The sequence below is a fragment of the Solea senegalensis genome, linkage group LG6 (assembly GCF_019176455.1).
Source record: "Solea senegalensis isolate Sse05_10M linkage group LG6, IFAPA_SoseM_1, whole genome shotgun sequence".
Classification (NCBI taxonomy): domain Eukaryota; kingdom Metazoa; phylum Chordata; class Actinopteri; order Pleuronectiformes; family Soleidae; genus Solea; species Solea senegalensis.
The window spans coordinates 15,196,367-15,214,084 of record NC_058026.1 but is presented as its reverse complement, the minus strand read 5'-3'; the positions used below and the strand labels follow the sequence as shown (position 1 = coordinate 15,214,084).

General features: G+C 41.8%; 1 protein-coding gene and 2 long non-coding RNA genes across 4 annotated transcripts in view; 1 reads left to right on the top strand and 2 right to left on the bottom strand.

The window, feature by feature from the left end:
* The window catches only part of LOC122771523, a 19,484-nt gene extending 13,387 nt beyond the window's left edge, over positions 1–6,097 (bottom strand). The window contains exon 1 of the long non-coding RNA XR_006360612.1: positions 6,034–6,097. This is a non-coding gene — a long non-coding RNA (uncharacterized LOC122771523). The remainder of the gene's footprint in view (positions 1–6,033) is intronic.
* si:dkey-117m1.4 overlaps positions 1–15,408 on the top strand; it is a 20,329-nt gene extending 4,921 nt beyond the window's left edge. Inside the window, exons 2-9 of one of the 2 annotated variants that reach the window (XM_044029140.1) lie at positions 4,986–5,080; positions 5,382–5,457; positions 6,041–6,398; positions 7,147–7,221; positions 8,175–9,328; positions 9,940–10,766; positions 11,051–11,311; positions 13,493–15,408. In XM_044029140.1, coding sequence (XP_043885075.1) covers positions 4,986–5,080; positions 5,382–5,457; positions 6,041–6,398; positions 7,147–7,221; positions 8,175–9,328; positions 9,940–10,766; positions 11,051–11,311; positions 13,493–13,746 — 3,100 coding nt within the window. In that variant the 3' untranslated portion in view covers positions 13,747–15,408. Of the gene's footprint in view, positions 1–4,985; positions 5,081–5,381; positions 5,458–6,040; positions 6,399–7,146; positions 7,222–8,174; positions 9,329–9,936; positions 10,767–11,050; positions 11,312–13,492 lie in introns of both variants that reach the window. The other variant, XM_044029139.1, reaches the window with a different exon arrangement.
* Positions 10,925–12,797, bottom strand: LOC122771522. The gene is made up of 2 exons (XR_006360611.1): positions 11,469–12,797; positions 10,925–11,350 (listed from the first exon to the last, which is right to left on the bottom strand). It is a non-coding gene; the product is annotated as an uncharacterized LOC122771522 (long non-coding RNA).
* Positions 15,409–17,718: the final 2,310 nt, after the last annotated feature.

Here is a 17,718-nt window from a genome sequence, read left to right as displayed (position 1 = left end):
TCTTTGTGTGTGTGTGTGTCAGAGAGGAAAACATTGTTTGTGTGTGTGTGTCAGGGATGGAACATGAGACTGTGGGTTTGGTTATTTGAGAGAGAGAGAGAGAGAGAGAGAGCTGAGCACAGGAGAGAGAGAGAGTCTGTGTGTGTGTGTGTGTGTGTGTGTGTGCGCGCGTGCGCATGCTTTCCTGTGTGTGTACTGTGAGCTTTAGAGGGGAGGGGTGTGTGTGTGTTCATGTGAGCTTGGCTAGAGAGATGTGTGTGTCTGTGTGCGTGTGTGTCCATGTGAGCTTGGCTAGAGGATATTTCTGTGTGTGCGTGTGTGTTTGCGTGTGTCTTCGTGCCTGTAAGCCTGAGAGGAGGTGTGTGACTGTGTGTGTGTGTGTGTGTGTGTGTGTGTGTGTGTGTGTTGGGCTGTTTTGGTGCCTGTGTGTATGTGTGTGTTTGAAACATGTGGCCAGAGGGTGTGTGTAATTGTGTGTGTGTGTGTGTGTGTGTGTGTGTGTGTGTGTGTGTGTGTGCATGCATGCACGCATTGTGTGTGTGCTGTGTGTGTTTGACTGCTCACGCATATGTGGGTCTTGAGTATGGACTTGATTGTGTATTTCTGCATGTGTGTGGGTTGAGGGAGGGGGCTGTGTGTGTGTGTGTGAAGGAGGAAGAGAGGAATGAGAGAATCGATCAGGAGGGTGAGACAGAAAGTGTCAAGGATGGAGAGAGAGACTGAGGGTCAGGCAGCTCTCTGAAGGAGTGGAGGTGAGACAGTGGTCGGCGAAAAAGTTCCCCAGAAAGTTACTGAACCAGAAATGAACACACACAGAGACACTCACACACACACCTGCACACACACACACACACACACACACACACACTCAGACATCCAAAAATAATCCAGCAAAATATAAACTCTGAGGAAAATGGTGTCTTTCTGGAGAGAGCAGGTGACCTGCAGGGATCAGGTTTACCTCAAGACAGTGCATGGATGGCTTAGCTGTCTGTGAGTATATGGACAACTGTGGCAGCAACTGTAACGACCCAACGTCACTGGAATTGTAATGGTTGCAAATTTACTTCATCAATGATTATTTATCACTTTTTGTAAATATAACTTTGCAGAGCCGGCCCAAAGCATAAGCGAACTAAGCGGCTGCTTGGAGCCCCCCTGGTGATTGGGTGTAGGAGGACAAATATTTTATATATTTTAGATACATTTATATATCTGAATAGTGTGAATTGCATATGGTTTTTGCAATTTAAGTCCAGTATCACCACACATAGTGTTTCTCTTTGAATATGAAAGTGCAAATTAAAACTAGGCCATGTGATTTTACTCTCCTCTAATGCAAAAAAACAAAACAAAAACTGGTTTGGAGTAAATAACACAGCTGAAATATAGTTAATCAAATTTAGCTTAGGGCCCCATAAAGGCTTGGGCTGGCCCTGAAATTTTGTTTTGTGAGGCTAGTTTGAAAAGAAAGGCAGATGATTTTGAATTTTACAAAATGCTGTTGCCTCAAGCTTCATGTCATCACGTTCCCTGAGGCTGCAGCCATATAACTGCCTTTGTTCCCCTAATGGTTAAAAGAGAATATCTAAAATTAACAGGTATACCTGAGAATTTGAACCCCAGTGAACTCGCTAAAAAAAGGTCATTATCACTATTCCCATAGCGTGTGCCTTTTCTTCCCTCTGATGTTTTTTTCACACGCGTCACATGTGCATGAAATGTGACAGCACAAATGTGCCGAACGAACGAGTCGGTGGAGGAAAATAAAAAAAAAAAAGAGTGGAGCTCATTGACAGGGTCACATTCACTATTTTGTAGCTTTAACTTTGGTCTCTCATTCAAACTCAAAAGTAAGGCTTGTTACACATTCCAGGCTAACGGTTGAAAGATGAACGCACATTTTAATGTTGTGCTGGTTCCCAAAAACTTGTTCCCACAAATGCCGATCAAACCTGTCATTTGACCCTGGAGTCACTGCTGATTAAACTCGACAGTTCACCAGAGCTTGTCATTCTTAGCTGATAGTCAGTTTATGGCTAATTAGAATCTGTAGTATGAAGTGTATGAGGGTCAGTGCATCATAAAATCTACTATTCTCAGTCAGTTTTTACATAAAAACGACATGGTGGCAAAAAACACCAGATCGTTGCAGTTGACAGGCGAATCTGAAGCTGAATTTACACGTGTTTAAGTTAAAATGTGGATGTTTCATAAGTTTGTAAATGAGTTGTGGTAGAAAGCGAGTGTCAGGGATATTTGTTAATAGATCAGAGTTTGTTTACATGATATTTAATAGAAACTCAACAGCTTTGGTGTGACTCAAGTGTGTGTTGCTGAGGATCTTATCAGTGCATTATCTTTACTCTTGTGTCATGAGGTCCTTTGATGTTGATTTTTATAGTTTTGTGAATAACTTCAGATTTTGAGGTGCACTGATTTGCATCGTATCAGCGTTGACTCATTTTGTTTAAGTAAAAAAGTATTTGTTGAATGAATAGTTCTTAAATGCCCTAGCTTTAGCATGACATCTTGTTAGTCGTCGTGTTTGATCATATTTTCACAGCCACAGTTTGTGTGTTTGGGCTTTTGTTGAAGAGAAAATGTGTACATACAGCACAAAATGCAGGTGCTTACTCTTTTAAACGCAGAGTATCACGCATCCAGATGGCAGTGGAGTGGATCAATACAAAGACAGTGGGTCTGGCTGATATCTCTGCCCCCCCCACCTCCCATTTTCTCTCTCTCTCTCCCTGTCTGCTTTTTACTGTTTCACTTTTTTCTCTCCAGTTCCTTGTTTTTCTTCTCTCCTTTTTTTATCTGCTCGGTTTTGTTCTTTTTCTTGTCTGCATGCAATGGCATGCGCGCACGCACACACACGCACACACACACACACACACACACCACACACACACACACACACACACACTGTAATGAACACTTCAAAATCCAAAGCACGATCTTTCTATGGCCTACTTTTAAGAGCCTCCAATGTCATGTGAGTAAAAAATAGACTGACGGAAAACAGTATTGTGATCTGTGGTAACAGAACAGGCCCAGAATCGGTGGAGGCAGGACCAGTTAGGCTCTCCTGAAGCATGGTGGTTTTGGCATGGATTTAGTCTGAAGAAGTTAATCTCACTTGGCCATTCTAAGCTCACACAGGTCGCTGCGTTTCAGCTCTGGCGGGTAATGGCACACTCATAAGTGGTGATCCAGGGTTCAGAGCACTCTACTGTGTGAACACTAACTGGATCCCAGAATTGTTCTGTGGCTGGTATTCTCAATATCAAGCTGGAGTCAACGTGTTGACTTGTCTTAAAATAGATTTTGTGTTTGTTGTGTGTCCGTCCCTTGAACTGTTGATTTGTGTTCAGCTGCGAAACACAACTTGCAGATGTGAAATAAGCTTGAACTTTGGGCTTTTATTTTCACATAGAGGTCCAGTCCAGTTAGCGACACCTAATGGTGAGATGCAAATGGTATTTTTTGCTCACCCCCGTCTCTCCCAGCACGTCTGGGAACTATGGTGGCCTTAAGTTGATATGTTACTTTGTTTTTGCAGTAAGCCTCTGCTTCAGAATGAGAGGCTGGTTCAGAATGCTGTATAATCATGACGGGTGTCAGCCTCTGTGAAACTTCCCTAAAGTCCCTTCAAAAAGGCTAATTCGAAGGCAACTAATACCAAACATTTATGGGTTACTGGATCTTGTCTTGGAAAGTGTTAAGCATGAAATGAAAAGAAAGAAACTAACCAGTTCAACGTGCTCTCCGTCAGAGGTTGAGACTTACATAATAAAGATGCACTGATCAGCGATTATTTTATCTAGTGCTTAAAGCTGGTAAATGATTTTAATGTCTATGGTCAGATTTAAGTTCACCGGAATGTATATTATTTTATTATTTTGTCTTTGTGTTTTGTAGAAAGCCATATTTACATTCAATTAGACATACAGTTATTGTCAGTTAGACCTATTTATATGGTGGTGATTGTTTTATTTTTGGCACAGGTTTTGTTTTATATCTGTGCAAAAGTCTCAGGGCACTGCCAGCTTTGTTGTTTTTATGTCTGTCGAATCCTGTGATCTCTTTGATCTTGTGTATGTAATGCCAAGCATAATCTTGAATAAACCTGGCGTAATAGACCCTTTTTTTCACAGCAGATATTTGTCGACATGAAATCGGACAAACACAGGTTTTTTTCTTTGTTTTTTTTTTCTAATAACAGGGTTATTAGGGTTCCACTCCAGTTTTAGGAGACCCAGGGTCATGCTTCAGGTGTATTGTTAGGTCATATTAAACACTTTCATTTTAAAGCTGCATACATGTTTGTGTTCCAATAAAACGATTCAGAAACAATTATTCTGTATGACATTGCTAAAACAACAGATCTACAAATCCTCAGACCTTTGTATTTCAAATAATGAAATAATAACTTAAAATTCATTAAGGGTTAGAAATGTTCATGTGCTCAGTAAAATCATGTAGGTTAAGGCGTAAGAGGTGCCACTCATACTTACTGTGTTTTTTTTTATCATAGCCATTAAATTAAACCGCAAATTAAACCCAGGTCTTCAGTGATAATACGTGTACATTATTTTATGCGTTATGAGTTTTGAGATTAATTTCTGCACCTGACGAGAGCTTACAAGGGTTGGCAACGTTCCAGATTTGTTTTGTTCAAGAATCTAAGATTCTTCCAGGTCAGCCAGTGGAGAATGTGTAAAATGTAAAACTGTGCTGTTGACTTTCATGCTGCAGTCATACAGTCACAATCTTTATCTCAATACAGTGTTGCTGTTTTAATTATTTGGTGTTTTGCATCTTACAAGTGAGGCCCAAGCCCATTTTATATTGATCAGTTTGGGTGGTCAGCTTATTGATTACTCCTTGACCTGATTGATGTGAAATTTGGCCAGCAAGCCAATTGATTAAATGATAATCATGCGTGTGTGTGTGTGTGTTTGTGTGTGTATTCTCTGCAGCCGCGGTTGTGGAAGGAAAAGGAAAGGGACACCTGTGAAAGTCTTTGTTACACACACGGAGGAGGAGAGCGTGCCTGAACACAGCATCAGCCCAGGTGTGTGTTTGTATGTAGTACAATATATATTATTATTGCCTATATTCTTACTACCATCACATGTGTGTGCGCGTGTGTGTGTGATCAGTATGGGGGTGGAGCAAGTACACGTGAGTGTGACCTACTTTGTGTGTGTGTGCGTGTGTGTGCGTGCGTGCGTGCACAGGCAGCTGTCCATGTATGTGCTCTGATGTGCACCTAAGTGTGTGCTCCAGGAGATCGTGTGATGACCTTTGTGTGTGCGTGTGTCCTTGCACACTTATATGTAATCCTTTTATACTGACTGTTCCTGTGCTCTCAGGTTATCGTAAGGAAGCAGCAGAGAATAGGAAGGCCACACTGGATGCACCTCCCTCCAACACAGAGCTGCACAAGTGGTAGGTAGACATTGGTGCAGTTTCATATTGTTGTGATTAGAATATAATTCCTCTGCCGTGTGAAATCTTATAGGTTTTATACAAATATCAGGGTATGTCCAGGCAAATAAATGGTTAAAAAGGTTCTCGGAGGCCTGTTTTTAGTGTGCCTCTTCCTTCTTCGTTTTTAGATTTAGACTTAAGTTGGTGATTTCAATTCAGCTTGTCTGAGAGCAGCACCTCTGACTCCCAACCTGAACTCACTGACACTAAAGGTTTTCCTTAAAACCTGGGATGTCAAGAGAATGCACGTAGGCAGATGGAAAAAAATCTGGGTAACTCTGTCAACTAAGATTGAGAATCATTGCCCTGAGGCGCTGGAAGGAGTCTGTATGTTTTTACACATATTCAGATGCAGTTGATAAAAAAAAAAAGGATGAAAAAAGGAAATTGTTTTCCGTCAATCATACTATCATTGTAGTGCTAAAATGAAGACAGAGAGATTGAATATCTTAATTGTCAGAACCCAATAGCTTGGGAAAATAATTGAAATAGACCAATTGCATGTTTTCTAGTGAATCATGAATGAATCTTTACCCCAAAGTAATCCATCGGAGCAGTCTCGTGACAGAGACTCCACCAAATCCAAGATCAGCTCCTGTTCAGCCTCCACACCAGCTCCAGCTGCTTCCTCAGCCTCAGCCTCAACCCCCAACACCACTCCGGCCCCAGCCACGGCGACTTCGGCTCGATCTCTGACTCCTGCCTCCACTGCTCCAGTGGCCCCGGCAGCTTCCACTCCGGCCCCAGCGGCCAGCTCCTTCCCTCCCTCCCCGAACTGCCGCATTCGAGAAGTTCACTGTGGCAGCCAGGTGCGGTTGGTCGTTATCGCCATCCGAGACATCACCAAGGGGGAGGAGATCACCGTGGATTACAGTCTGACTGAGTGGGGAGAGAACCTGGTCAGTGCCTTTAAAAAAGAGATGCATATGACACACATGTTTGTATGTTATTGCACTTGTTCCCCAGTAGGTTAAAGCTAAGAACTTACATCCTTCCTCACTTTTCCTTATGTTTTTATTCCTAGTTTAAGTATTTAAATATACTGCCACACTTTGGGTATTTCTGATGAACAACCTTATGTATTTTTCACTCAGTGTCACACACACACACAAGCACCAAGCAAGGCATGGGGTTACCATGGTGATGGCTGAGCTCTCGTCTCTGTCTACCTATAGTGCTTTAGCAACAGTAACCATGGTTATTGCATGATCAGTTCTTTTAATGGCTCTCATTAGATCGAATCAATTTACTCGACAAAATGAAGATACAAAACACATCCTTAATTAATCGATGCCAGAGGTTTAACTGGGACCAGGAATAATATTACATCTATTAATCCTGCACAGATTAGGTTTTAAAATCTCTCTTAAAGGTTTTTATTATTGACTGATTGATTTGTTTTCTTCTTTGTATTTCTGCCTGATTGATGGTGTTTTTATTTTACTGATGAGATGTTCACAGTCTCTTTAAGGCATGTCTGGTTCATGACTTTTGTTAGGATTGTTAGTAGGACTTTCAGCAAACTCTGTGCTTATGTCCAACAGTAGAGGAATGTCCTCATGCTTTCTGTGTCAGGACTTGGGCTGATTTGTGATGGCAACCATTGATAATCAGTTTGTTTTAACGTGACTGCTCTGGATCCCACAGGGTTTCCGTGGGACGGTGTCTCCGGCCCGGCATGAGTGTAACTCTGACAATGAGAATAATAACAATATCAAAAAGGTAAGCTTTACAAACACCAGCTGTTTCCTAAGAACACATCATTTTTACAGTTACAATGGGAGTTAAAGACATTACCGGTTTGGGAAAATTACATTCACACAATAATAAATGATTTGCAAAACTTAATGATGACTTAATGATTTGCAAGAACCTTAACTATATGGTAATAGTATATTACATGTTTTAAACATTGTGTAATACCATCTTGTTTTTAACAAGTGTTGCTCCTTTACTGCTTTTACTGTGTTTTACTGTCGTGTTATTTATTGTACCACGAGGGCATTCATTTGCACAGCTTGAGTCCAAAACAAATGTCCCTATGGGACAATAAAGTATATTGAATTGAATTGAATGTTATGTCTTAAGCAGTTTCCAGCTTTGTAATAGCAGTGGTAATAGTGTGGTTAAAAGGAGATATTACAGTAATACCATAGGCTGCCGCCAGTGTAACGCCTTTATATGAAAATGTTAGTGAATTGAAATTAAAAAGTCAAATTTCATCCTCCCTTATGTCCTATATACATTTTTTATTCTTATTACCAAGCTATTACTTGGTATCAGTAGAATTAGCATTGTACTGTCATGTAAACTGTCACTAAATTATTTCCCTTATTTTACTGCAGCCTATGCTAAAGCAGTGGTTCAAGTTAAATTCTCAAAATAAGAAAACCAGTTATCAGTGCAAATTAATGGCTCGACAATCCACTGTGATTTGCAGCGACTGCTATGTCATGAAGTCGCAGTTTCCCAACTTGCTGAGTGCTTTTAATGTGAATCGACTGATAACAGGAAATGGAGTGACAGTATCTCACTTAAGTGAGAGGGAGAAAGAAAGATTGATATGGCTGTTGGTTGATTTTCATCCCTCACATTTATTAGTGTTGTTTTTGTTAATTGTTGCATTAATGTTGTAAAGGTGCAGGGTTTGATGTTCTTTTGTCCTTCACTTCCAGGAGGATGAGCCGCTCTCTTTGACAGCCCATCAGCAGAGGCCACAACAGCATCAGCAGCAGCAGCAGCAGGATTATGTCACCCCCTCTTGGTCCCTGTCCCCCTCCTCCTCCCCCATCTCCCACTCTGATGCCAGTGACTCAGATGTTGGGGATGACGACAACTCCACACCCCGTGGGCGTGCACTACGCCGGCGAAAGAAACGGCGTGGCACCCCTTCAAAGAAAAAGACCACCCATCGGATCCCGCCTGGGCGGCCAACAGCAGTCTCCCCCACGAGCATTCCGCATCAAAATCGTCCACTCCCTTCATCCCACCCTCAAGCACAGTCCTCCACACCCTGCTCGTCTTCCTTTTCTCCAACTAAGCCTGTGTTCAAAGCTCCAGCTCCACTGAGCTCCAGCAGTACAAACACCGTCAACACAAGTGTCCCCAGAGGAGGCGTATCCATAGACTCCATGCGCCAAACCTGCGAATATTGTGGACGCCATTTCCGCTCCTTGGGTCGTCACTTGGACAAACACCATGCCCACCAACCGGAAGTATGCTCTGCCCTCGTCGAGCGATATACACAGAAGCCCCGCCTACAAACACAGAATACAAACAATGCCACAAGTCACTCACACGCTCAGCAGCACTCAAAGTCTTCACAGGTTGTAGGACAGAGCCGATGTGCAGATCTTCCGCAGTGTGGCATTCAGGACTTCTCCATGTCTCCACCCACTCTTACAGCAGCCAACCAATCCCCTACCTCCTCTGGAAGGAACGCCACCCCACCCATGCAGACTCCTCCTCGTGGACAGAACGCGGTGCCAGTGTCAGTTTTAAAAAGGAGCCCGCCCCCCGTGACTGTGACGCAGTCTAGGAAAGGAGCAGTGAGCAGGGTTAAGAAGGACAGAGAGGAGGAGGAGGAGCAGGGGGATGATGATGAAGATGTGGAGGTTGTTGAGGTAAAGAGGCCCAAAGATGAGGACGATGTGGAGATGACGTGTCCCCAGTCCTATGGCGGCAAATCGGCCAAAGATATTGAGCCAACAAAAGAGGAGGAATTTGAGGAGGAATTTGAAGAGGAGGAATTTGAGGAGGATGAAGAAAATGGAGTGATGGAGGTGGAAGATGACAGTGGAACAGAGGATAAGGACAAGGACTTGCTTAGGTAAGTTTTTTGTCTGCTTTGTGAGCAGATTTATGAGATTAGCATAAATTTTTGACCACCTTTCAGTCACAATGTCTCAATCATTTCCGTATTATCAACATTAAAGCAAAGCAATAAGAACATTTACACTTGATAAGAACGACTTAATTACAACAACATCTTAATGAGAAATATATTTGATGCATTTTTATTTTATTTTTATTTTATCTTTGTAATATCTTATTTGCTATCATTGAGGGGGATTTATGACAGTTACTGCAACTCGCCACTAGGTGGTGACCAAGGGGTTTTAGATTGATTTATGGGAAACTGACATTTCATCCACCTCACCCATCCATATGCCATGAGAGTATATGCAATATCTTTAGTTTTTATACCAAAACACAAGATATTAGATGGGCGGTGGGAGAAATACTCTATAATGCATTTTTTCTTAAGTTTCTGACATACAAACAATAGAGAAAGCACACAGTAGATTAATCAATCATATTAATAACTCATTTTGACAGCTGATGCTGAATAATTTTAAGACTCACCTGTGAAACTTTCCTGGTTTTGTGATCACATTAATAACTAATCTAACTCATGTCTTACTGTCTTATTTCCAGTAGTTCGGGGCGTCACCAAATGCTGCCCCTCCTCTCGTCCCTGTCCTCTCTGGTCCTGTACCTTCGTCGTCTGCAGCACTCTGCTTTCTTGTCCCTGTCTCGGCAGCTGCAATCATCTGAGGCGTGGCGTCTTCTCTGCAATTCCAGCCTGGCACTTTTAATCCTCTACAATCGACGTCGGGAGTGTGAGGTGTCCAAGTTGTTGATTGCTGAATATCGTGTCCGCATCACTCCCCAGTGCCCCGTTCCTGTTCCACCTGGTGCTCCTCCAGCACTCACCCCTCTGGAGGCCTCTCTGTCCCCCTTTGAACGCCTTGTGCTTCCTCATCTCGCCAGAGTTGGAGTCCAGGGTAAACGTGGACGTGTCCAGCCCCTCATCCTCCCCCCTCACTGTGAGTCATGCCTGGAGCTCCTGCTGCAGACACGGCAGGATGTAGGAGTTGACCCCACAAATCCATACGTCTTTGCCAGGCCCTACCACTCTCCCGCCACACCACTGCGAGGCACTGACCTTCTGCGCAGTCTGGCTCGCTCGAGTGGTACCCGCAATCCCCGTGCCCTGACCCAGACCAGGGTTCGCCGCCAGGTAGCGATCCTAACGCAGCTGTTGCTTCTGGGAGAAGGAGAGGAGCCTGGGCAGCCAGGAGGCAGCGCTGTGGAGAGGCTGGAGCACTTCCTTGAGAGGGAGTATCACGTGACACAGAACTGTGCTGGAATTGGCCAAGACCCAGGCCTCATGGGCCGAGTAGGTCGAGTCGTGCTTTGTGGAGAGAGAGATGGAGTGCTCTTCAGAGGAATGAGCCTAAACCACATCTGCCTGGAGCTGGATGGTGAGATGGATGAATGGATGGATGGAGAAATGGATGAGTGAATGAGAAGAAGAGGTGTTCTAGTTTGTTGTCTAAGGACAGCTGTATCTCCTCTCCCTCAGTGGTGGTAAACAAACCCTGAGTGGAAAATGATTGTAATTCCTTCCAGTTGTTGTGTGTTTGTGTGTGAATGGAGTTTTATTAGCGACACAGAGATTGGTAACAGATGAAACTAATTAAATTGTTCCTGTTCTACTCCTACTCCTATCTCCTCTTTTTTCATACCCCCGCTTCCTTCTGTCCAGTTATGTCAGGAAACTCTGCTGACTCGTACTCAGAGGGAGAGTCTGATGGAGAGCAAGTAAAGGAGAAGACAGAGTCTCCGACCCCTGCTTCTGCTCCTGATCCTGTTTCTTCTCCTGCTCTGAACCCCACACCTACGCTGCTGTATGTCAGGAAGGGCAAGAGCAATGGGCGGGTGGGGCGACCAAAGAAGCTCAAGAACACCCAGCTAACCGCTCCGCCGCTTCTGCTCTCGTCTGAAGCAAACCGCAGGAGAGGCTCAGGTTAGTCTAAATCACATTTGATTAGGTTTGTAGACGCATCTGTAGAGCAAAGGTCAAAACACAGACAATGAGACAAAAAAACCCATAAAGAAACAGCAACAATTAGAGTAAGTTAGTATTGTATTAAAAATATCAATGGAGAAAGAGGAGGACATACCTTAATTATATCAGTTATGGTTGCCCTGGTTCATCAGAAAGTGGTCCAGACAGAAGTATAGGGTGATGTACCATAATCACGGTTCAACTGAGGGCTTTTCTGTGTGGAATCTGCATGTTCTCCCCATGTGTGCGCATCTTCTCTGCGGGTGCCCCGGCTTCCTCCCACTGTCCAAACATGCAGGTTGATGATTAGGCTAATTGGATATTCTAAATTGACTGAAACTTTTTTAAACTTTTCATTACGACTTGAAAATTACTAATTTATGGCACAATCGAACTACATGTTTTTTTATTCAAAACACGGAAAAAGAATCATGTTTTATTTAATGTCTGTAACAGTAAGTTTTTCAATGTAAATGTGTGACAACTGACTCTAGTTGTCTAACTGGAAAAATCGACTTACCAGAGTGTTCATCAGCTTTTATACTCTGTACTCTGCTAAGAAGGCCAACCCAGAAGCTCCAACATAAGAAATAATAATAAAAAAATACATCTCACAATCTCAGTGATGTAAGGAAAATGTCAAAGCTGAAAGTCTTTCTCAAATCTGTGTCAATCTTTTACATAATGTCACAATATAATTTTTTTATTCTTGATTAGGGTGAATACACTTAAAGCCTGTTGCCAAGAAATGAAAATGTCAAATGCTTTTTTATTTTTTCTCTACTTGCCTACAATGTCTTCAGTATAATTGTATTTACAAGAATTCACAAAGTCACTGATGATCAAAGTTTATACTTGGTCTTGAGAACAAATGAAAAGGCAAATCCATTTAGTTAGTGTTCTGTGGCTCTTCATCATATCAGCTGATCTTAATCAGCAGATGGAAAATGAACTTGAATGAACCTTGAAAAGCCAACATGGACAATGTTGTCCTTAAATTGCACTGAACACTCATAATTTGGTGTTTTTTTACATAGCAGTTAAGTTTAGGGTTTTATGTGCAAATAAATAATAGGGTCATACGACCCATAATGTTTTTTGATCATTGTGTCACTTTTTTAAGTTTGAGTTTTGTTGAAATCCATGAATAATTAAGGTGGTCTGGTGGAAATAATGAAGCAAAAAATCCAGTGAAATAGAGATTGGAATCAATCAAATCATACATCAATCCCTCCTGTCTTCTCTGTTGTCCAAGCGCTGCCTGGAAGAGGCAGAGCCGTGAGGACAATTTCCCTTAACGGGTTAACAAATAATAGTTGGTCAACCATTACCACTACATTAAAGAAAAGCACATCCTCACATTTTAAACATTGTACATTAGTGTCACATTAAGTTCTGTGAAACTATCCATCCATCCTCTACTGCTTTATCCTCCAGTCGCCAGTCAATCACAGGGACACATAGAGACAAACAACCATTTACACTCACACCTGAGTGTCTAATTTGCCTAATCCCTAATCTGCATGTTTTTGGACTGTGGGAGGAAACTGGAGAAGCCAGAGAAAACCCACAAGCATGCACGGGGAGAACAAGTAAACTCTGTACCACAACTCTGTGAGACAATAACTTGTGTTGCCCTGCAGAGAAACTCTCTGATGACTCAGATGTAAGTGCGATACACAGATTTTCATTTGCTTTCTGCCAGTCAGAGAGAGAGAGAGATTGTTGTAGAGGAAATTTTGTTTCACTTCTGTTGACGTTTGAGAAGAAGTCACACTGTCCTGTGTTCAGAGAAGGTGCAGCTCAGTGGTTGCTTCATCTAGTTTCACATTTGTTTGAGGCACTTTGACTTCTTTTTTCTGCAGATTACACTAGTGCTTTGGTTGATGCGCACTCTCTGGTGGTATAAACCATGACTACACAGTATGTGAAATCCAGAGACATGGCACATAAATTAAAGGAAAGATCTTTAAATTCTTAATCATCATTATAATGAACTGCATAGAAAGGCAGGTCAGGCAGCTTAATTCATTGGTGACAAATAAAGTCAATTTCCACAAATAAGATGTGTAACAGAAATAAATGACAGACTACTGAATCATAAGAAAAGTCTTCTTCCATTACTGTCCCTCTCTGAAGGTAAGCGAGGCGTTCTGAAGCGTCCCTGGTCGGAGGCAGAACGTGCAGCAGTCGAGGAGCACCTGACCCAGAACATCACAGAGCTGCGGGTCCCAGCCAAGGCTGACTGTGAGCGCTGCCTCCAACAGTGCCCCCTGCTGGTCAGCAACCACCGCGACTGGCGTGCCATCAAGTTCTACTGCCACAACCGCATTCAGCTGTTGAAGAAAAACCAGCGGCGTTACAGCGAACCACATCCACTTATAGTCTGCTGAGAGGGGGGGATGTGAGTCAGTGGGGGGGTGGGTTTGAGTGGTGTGGTGCAGCTGAACAGAACAGATTCTCAAATGGTACCTGCTGCCCAGGAAATGCACTAATTTTGAGAGGAAGGTCATACATTTCATTCTAGTCTTCTGGTAGCATTGTTTTTTTTTGACGTGATGTCTAATCTGACACCTGATGGCCTGTTCAGTTTGAGCCACACAAGTAGAGACGTTTTTACTGACTTTTTTTTAGCTGCTCTACATTAAAGGTCTTAAAAAATGACACTAGAGTCTTTTTGGTGCTCCTGATCTGAGGGTTACAACCCAAGTCTTGTCAAAAGCAGGTGCCGTTTGAGACACGCCTTGCAGGGACTTGTGACCGTGGCACTGACTGCGGCCTGTGTCGTGTTGTATATGAACGTCTATTTTCCTCCTTTCATGAAGGACACTAAACTGAAACGTAAACATGGACGGTGACTGAGCCCTACAGTGTTGTTACATGAACGTCGTGAGGTAGCATTAGTGTTTCATGCACTTGGAGACGTTGATAAGACGAATGGCCTGCGCCAAGGCCAAACTTTCCTTAATCGTGGCTTTATTAGAGTAGGCCTAACTAATGCTGACTTAGAAGAATAGTCCGATCTTTCCCCAGACAAGCTACTTCTTCTTTACACACAGTTGACTGTGCAATTCTGACAATGGTTTCATTATATTTGGACCTTCATTTTCATGTAAGGTACTAGGAGATGAATGAGTTATGCCTTTTGCAGTTGTAATGAATTTTGTTCTTTTGTGTGTGTTTTTTTTCTTACTGAAATAGAACACAATCTTATTATTATGACAATTGTTCGAGTTGTGGGTTTTATCACAAAGAAAATTGTATGGCATCAGAATGTTGTGACGTTGAATACCTAAGATGTTTAGTTGAACCACAAATTTCAAGAATCATTCTAAATGAACTGTCGTCTTTTTCCCCTCTCCCCTTAAACACACATACACACATGTCAACCGCTATAATTTCCCCTAGAGGACCAGTGTGTCCATGTGTCCTATTGTTTGTTGTGTTTGTGTCTGCTTGTTGCACATTTGTTATTCAGAGAAGTAAAAAAGGTGCTATAGGCCAATGAGCTGGATACCACTTTATATTCTGAGAGGATATTTCCCATGGTAGTGTTAAAAGTTTCTTAAAAAGTGGGCATTTACCGGGGAGTGATTGTCCTGCGTTGCCAGGTTTTGTAACGTTGACGTTTCCAATGGCTAGAGCTCGTCCCCTACTTTCCCAGTCACACTACGTGGTTTGAAGCTCGACCAGATATTTGGTTTCTCTCCAGCGTTTCTGGAAATCTACGTCCATCGGACGAAGACCTCCGCGAGACCTCGAGATGGATACTTGAAGTTATTTAAACCTTCTTACATAATCTTTATGTTCGGTCCTGCTCTAGCTTTGCCAGTTACACTGTACATAACAAATATATTATCATACTGCTAACTGGTTGTTTGTGCCAGATTACATGTAGCTCTGATCTTCATCTCTCAGTTATAGCTATCTGTACATAAGCCTGTCTGTAAATACTCCTCAGAGAAACAAAGAAAAAACACAATGTATGACATGCATTGGTTATTGTGTTATGTTTTTTCTTTTTTTTATAAGTCTTATAAAAACTTAAAGCTCTATATGTTTGGTGCTGTGGTTATTAAATGAAATTTATTATAGAAAATATGAAATGAAATATTTTTTTGGAAGAATTGCAGGAAACTGGGAACAAACGTGTCTCCTGCGTGCAGTTCAGCATTAAAGCCACTAGAGGGATGTTTAGGTTCATGAACCAGCAGTTACTAGAAACTTGTGTGAGTCCAGATTCTGAATAACCATTATTTTAGGGAAACTTACACATGTGGAGGAAATAAAAAAGGAGAAGATGCATTTGTAAAACTTTCAATTGATCTTCTTTTAAATGAAAACAATTAACACTTAGGTTACAACAGTAATTCCGGGAAACTAGGTGGAGATTCAGGTTTCACAGAAGATGTATCTGGACTGCCACTACGTAAGAGTCCGTAAGGACATGGGTAAGAAAAGATGAGATGCAAAGAACTCACAGAATTAGCAAGGACGTCACTGATAAAAAAAGAAAAGAAAAAGAAAGAGAATCAAAACCATTCACTCAACATATGAAACTATGAGGGAACATGATGGGGACATGATGTTGACTCACTGCCTTTATTACTAATGCAAACACACTTTTCACGCCATTCAGCGTGTGGTGTAACTTTAGTTTATTCATATTTGACTTCATCAGGTTCAGGTCTCAGCTATAGAAAGATATTATGTTATGCTTTTGATTTTTGCCACATCACATAAACCTGCAGCTCTTCCAGCCCCCATGACTCTGCTGAATATGGACTCTTCTGAATGCTTAATTTACGTGTTTTTAATAGGTTGAAATGTTGTCCTTGAGTTGTTTGCTGCTGTTTGTATAACATGAACGTGGCATTTTTTTCGCCTTGAACTCTGTGGAAAGGTTCATATATGTGACCATCCTGGTTTAATAAGGGTCAAATATAAAATAGAAAAAAGCCACAAAAGCAAAACCTAAATCACACGCTCAAAAGGGAAAAGATAAGCCTGTCAAGCTGAAGGTTTTTTTTTCATTGAAGATTAACTGAATGCTCGACAGCAGATATCTCTATGATGGGTTCATTTTAATCTTAGTCTTTAAAAATGACATGTATCACAATCTGATCACATCCGGCAAATAGTCACCACATAAAGTCTGACATTTTCTGGGGATCCCTTTTAGACTAGACTAGAGTTATGAGGGTGCCCTGAAAAGACTGTGAAGAGTCTTCAGTTTGTAAAATTCAGAATAGAATTTAAAATCCTCCTCCTCCTCACGTATAAAGCACTCAGTGATCAGACCCTGTCACATCTCAAAGAGATGATTATTCCTTAGTACTCCGCTAATAGACGACTCCGCTCTGAAAATGGAGGCCTGCTTGTGGTTCCCAGAGTCTCTCATTGTCTCCCTTGGTCTCTGGCAGACACTCTCTACTTCATTTTTACATATTCACCACATAAAGTCTGACATTTTCTGGGGATCCCTGTTCACACAGATAATGTTTCCTTTTTATCTGCATCTATTTTCTGCGATATGATGTGATGTGAGTTTAAATCATTCACCCCCAAGCTGTTAACAAACTAAAAAAAATAAGAGCCATAGTGCAGGAAACACAGATTGTGTTTACAGTAAGCACTGATGAACCTGTCTGCAATTACACTCCAGACACCGCATGAATACCAAACAAAATTCAATCAAGGTAAAAGCTTTGAAAATGGCATCAAAATTGGTTGTTGAGTGTGTTGGCATTAAGACGTTTTGTCATTCTCCTCATTAAATGTTAGGGCTTTAGGGAGAGTTTGAGACTGAGATGTTTTACTGTGTATTTTGACATGTCGAGTGAAGGAATATAATCGATATCAAAGGATATTTCATAGTCCCAGGAGTTTATATTTCTTTCTTTTTGTAAGTCGTTTGGAAAATGTATCTTTTTGTCCAGAAAATTGTTGAAAATTCTCAAAATCAAATCATTATGATTTTATGTAAGAAGTGAAAGAAAAAAAGTTGACATTTAAAAGTACATCTCATGAATCACTCTGAAGAGTGTGATGGAGGTCATTTCCATTCAGAATGGATGAGTCTCCTAATTGATGGAGTCTAAAACCAGTCACAGAGGAGGACATGCAGATGGACAGAAGCAGACCACTGAAGATAATGGGAGACATTTTCAAGGTCCATGCACTGGTCACATAAAAAAAAATCTCTAATGCTACATGAACGCATAAATGCAGACGTGACCAAAGCAGTATGAGGACACGCATGTGTCAAAGCATGTGAGAAATCTGAGGGTACAGATATGCATGTGCTTGTTCTCACAGCATGTACAGTATCAATCACATGTTCCCAGCATGTTCATTACTGACCA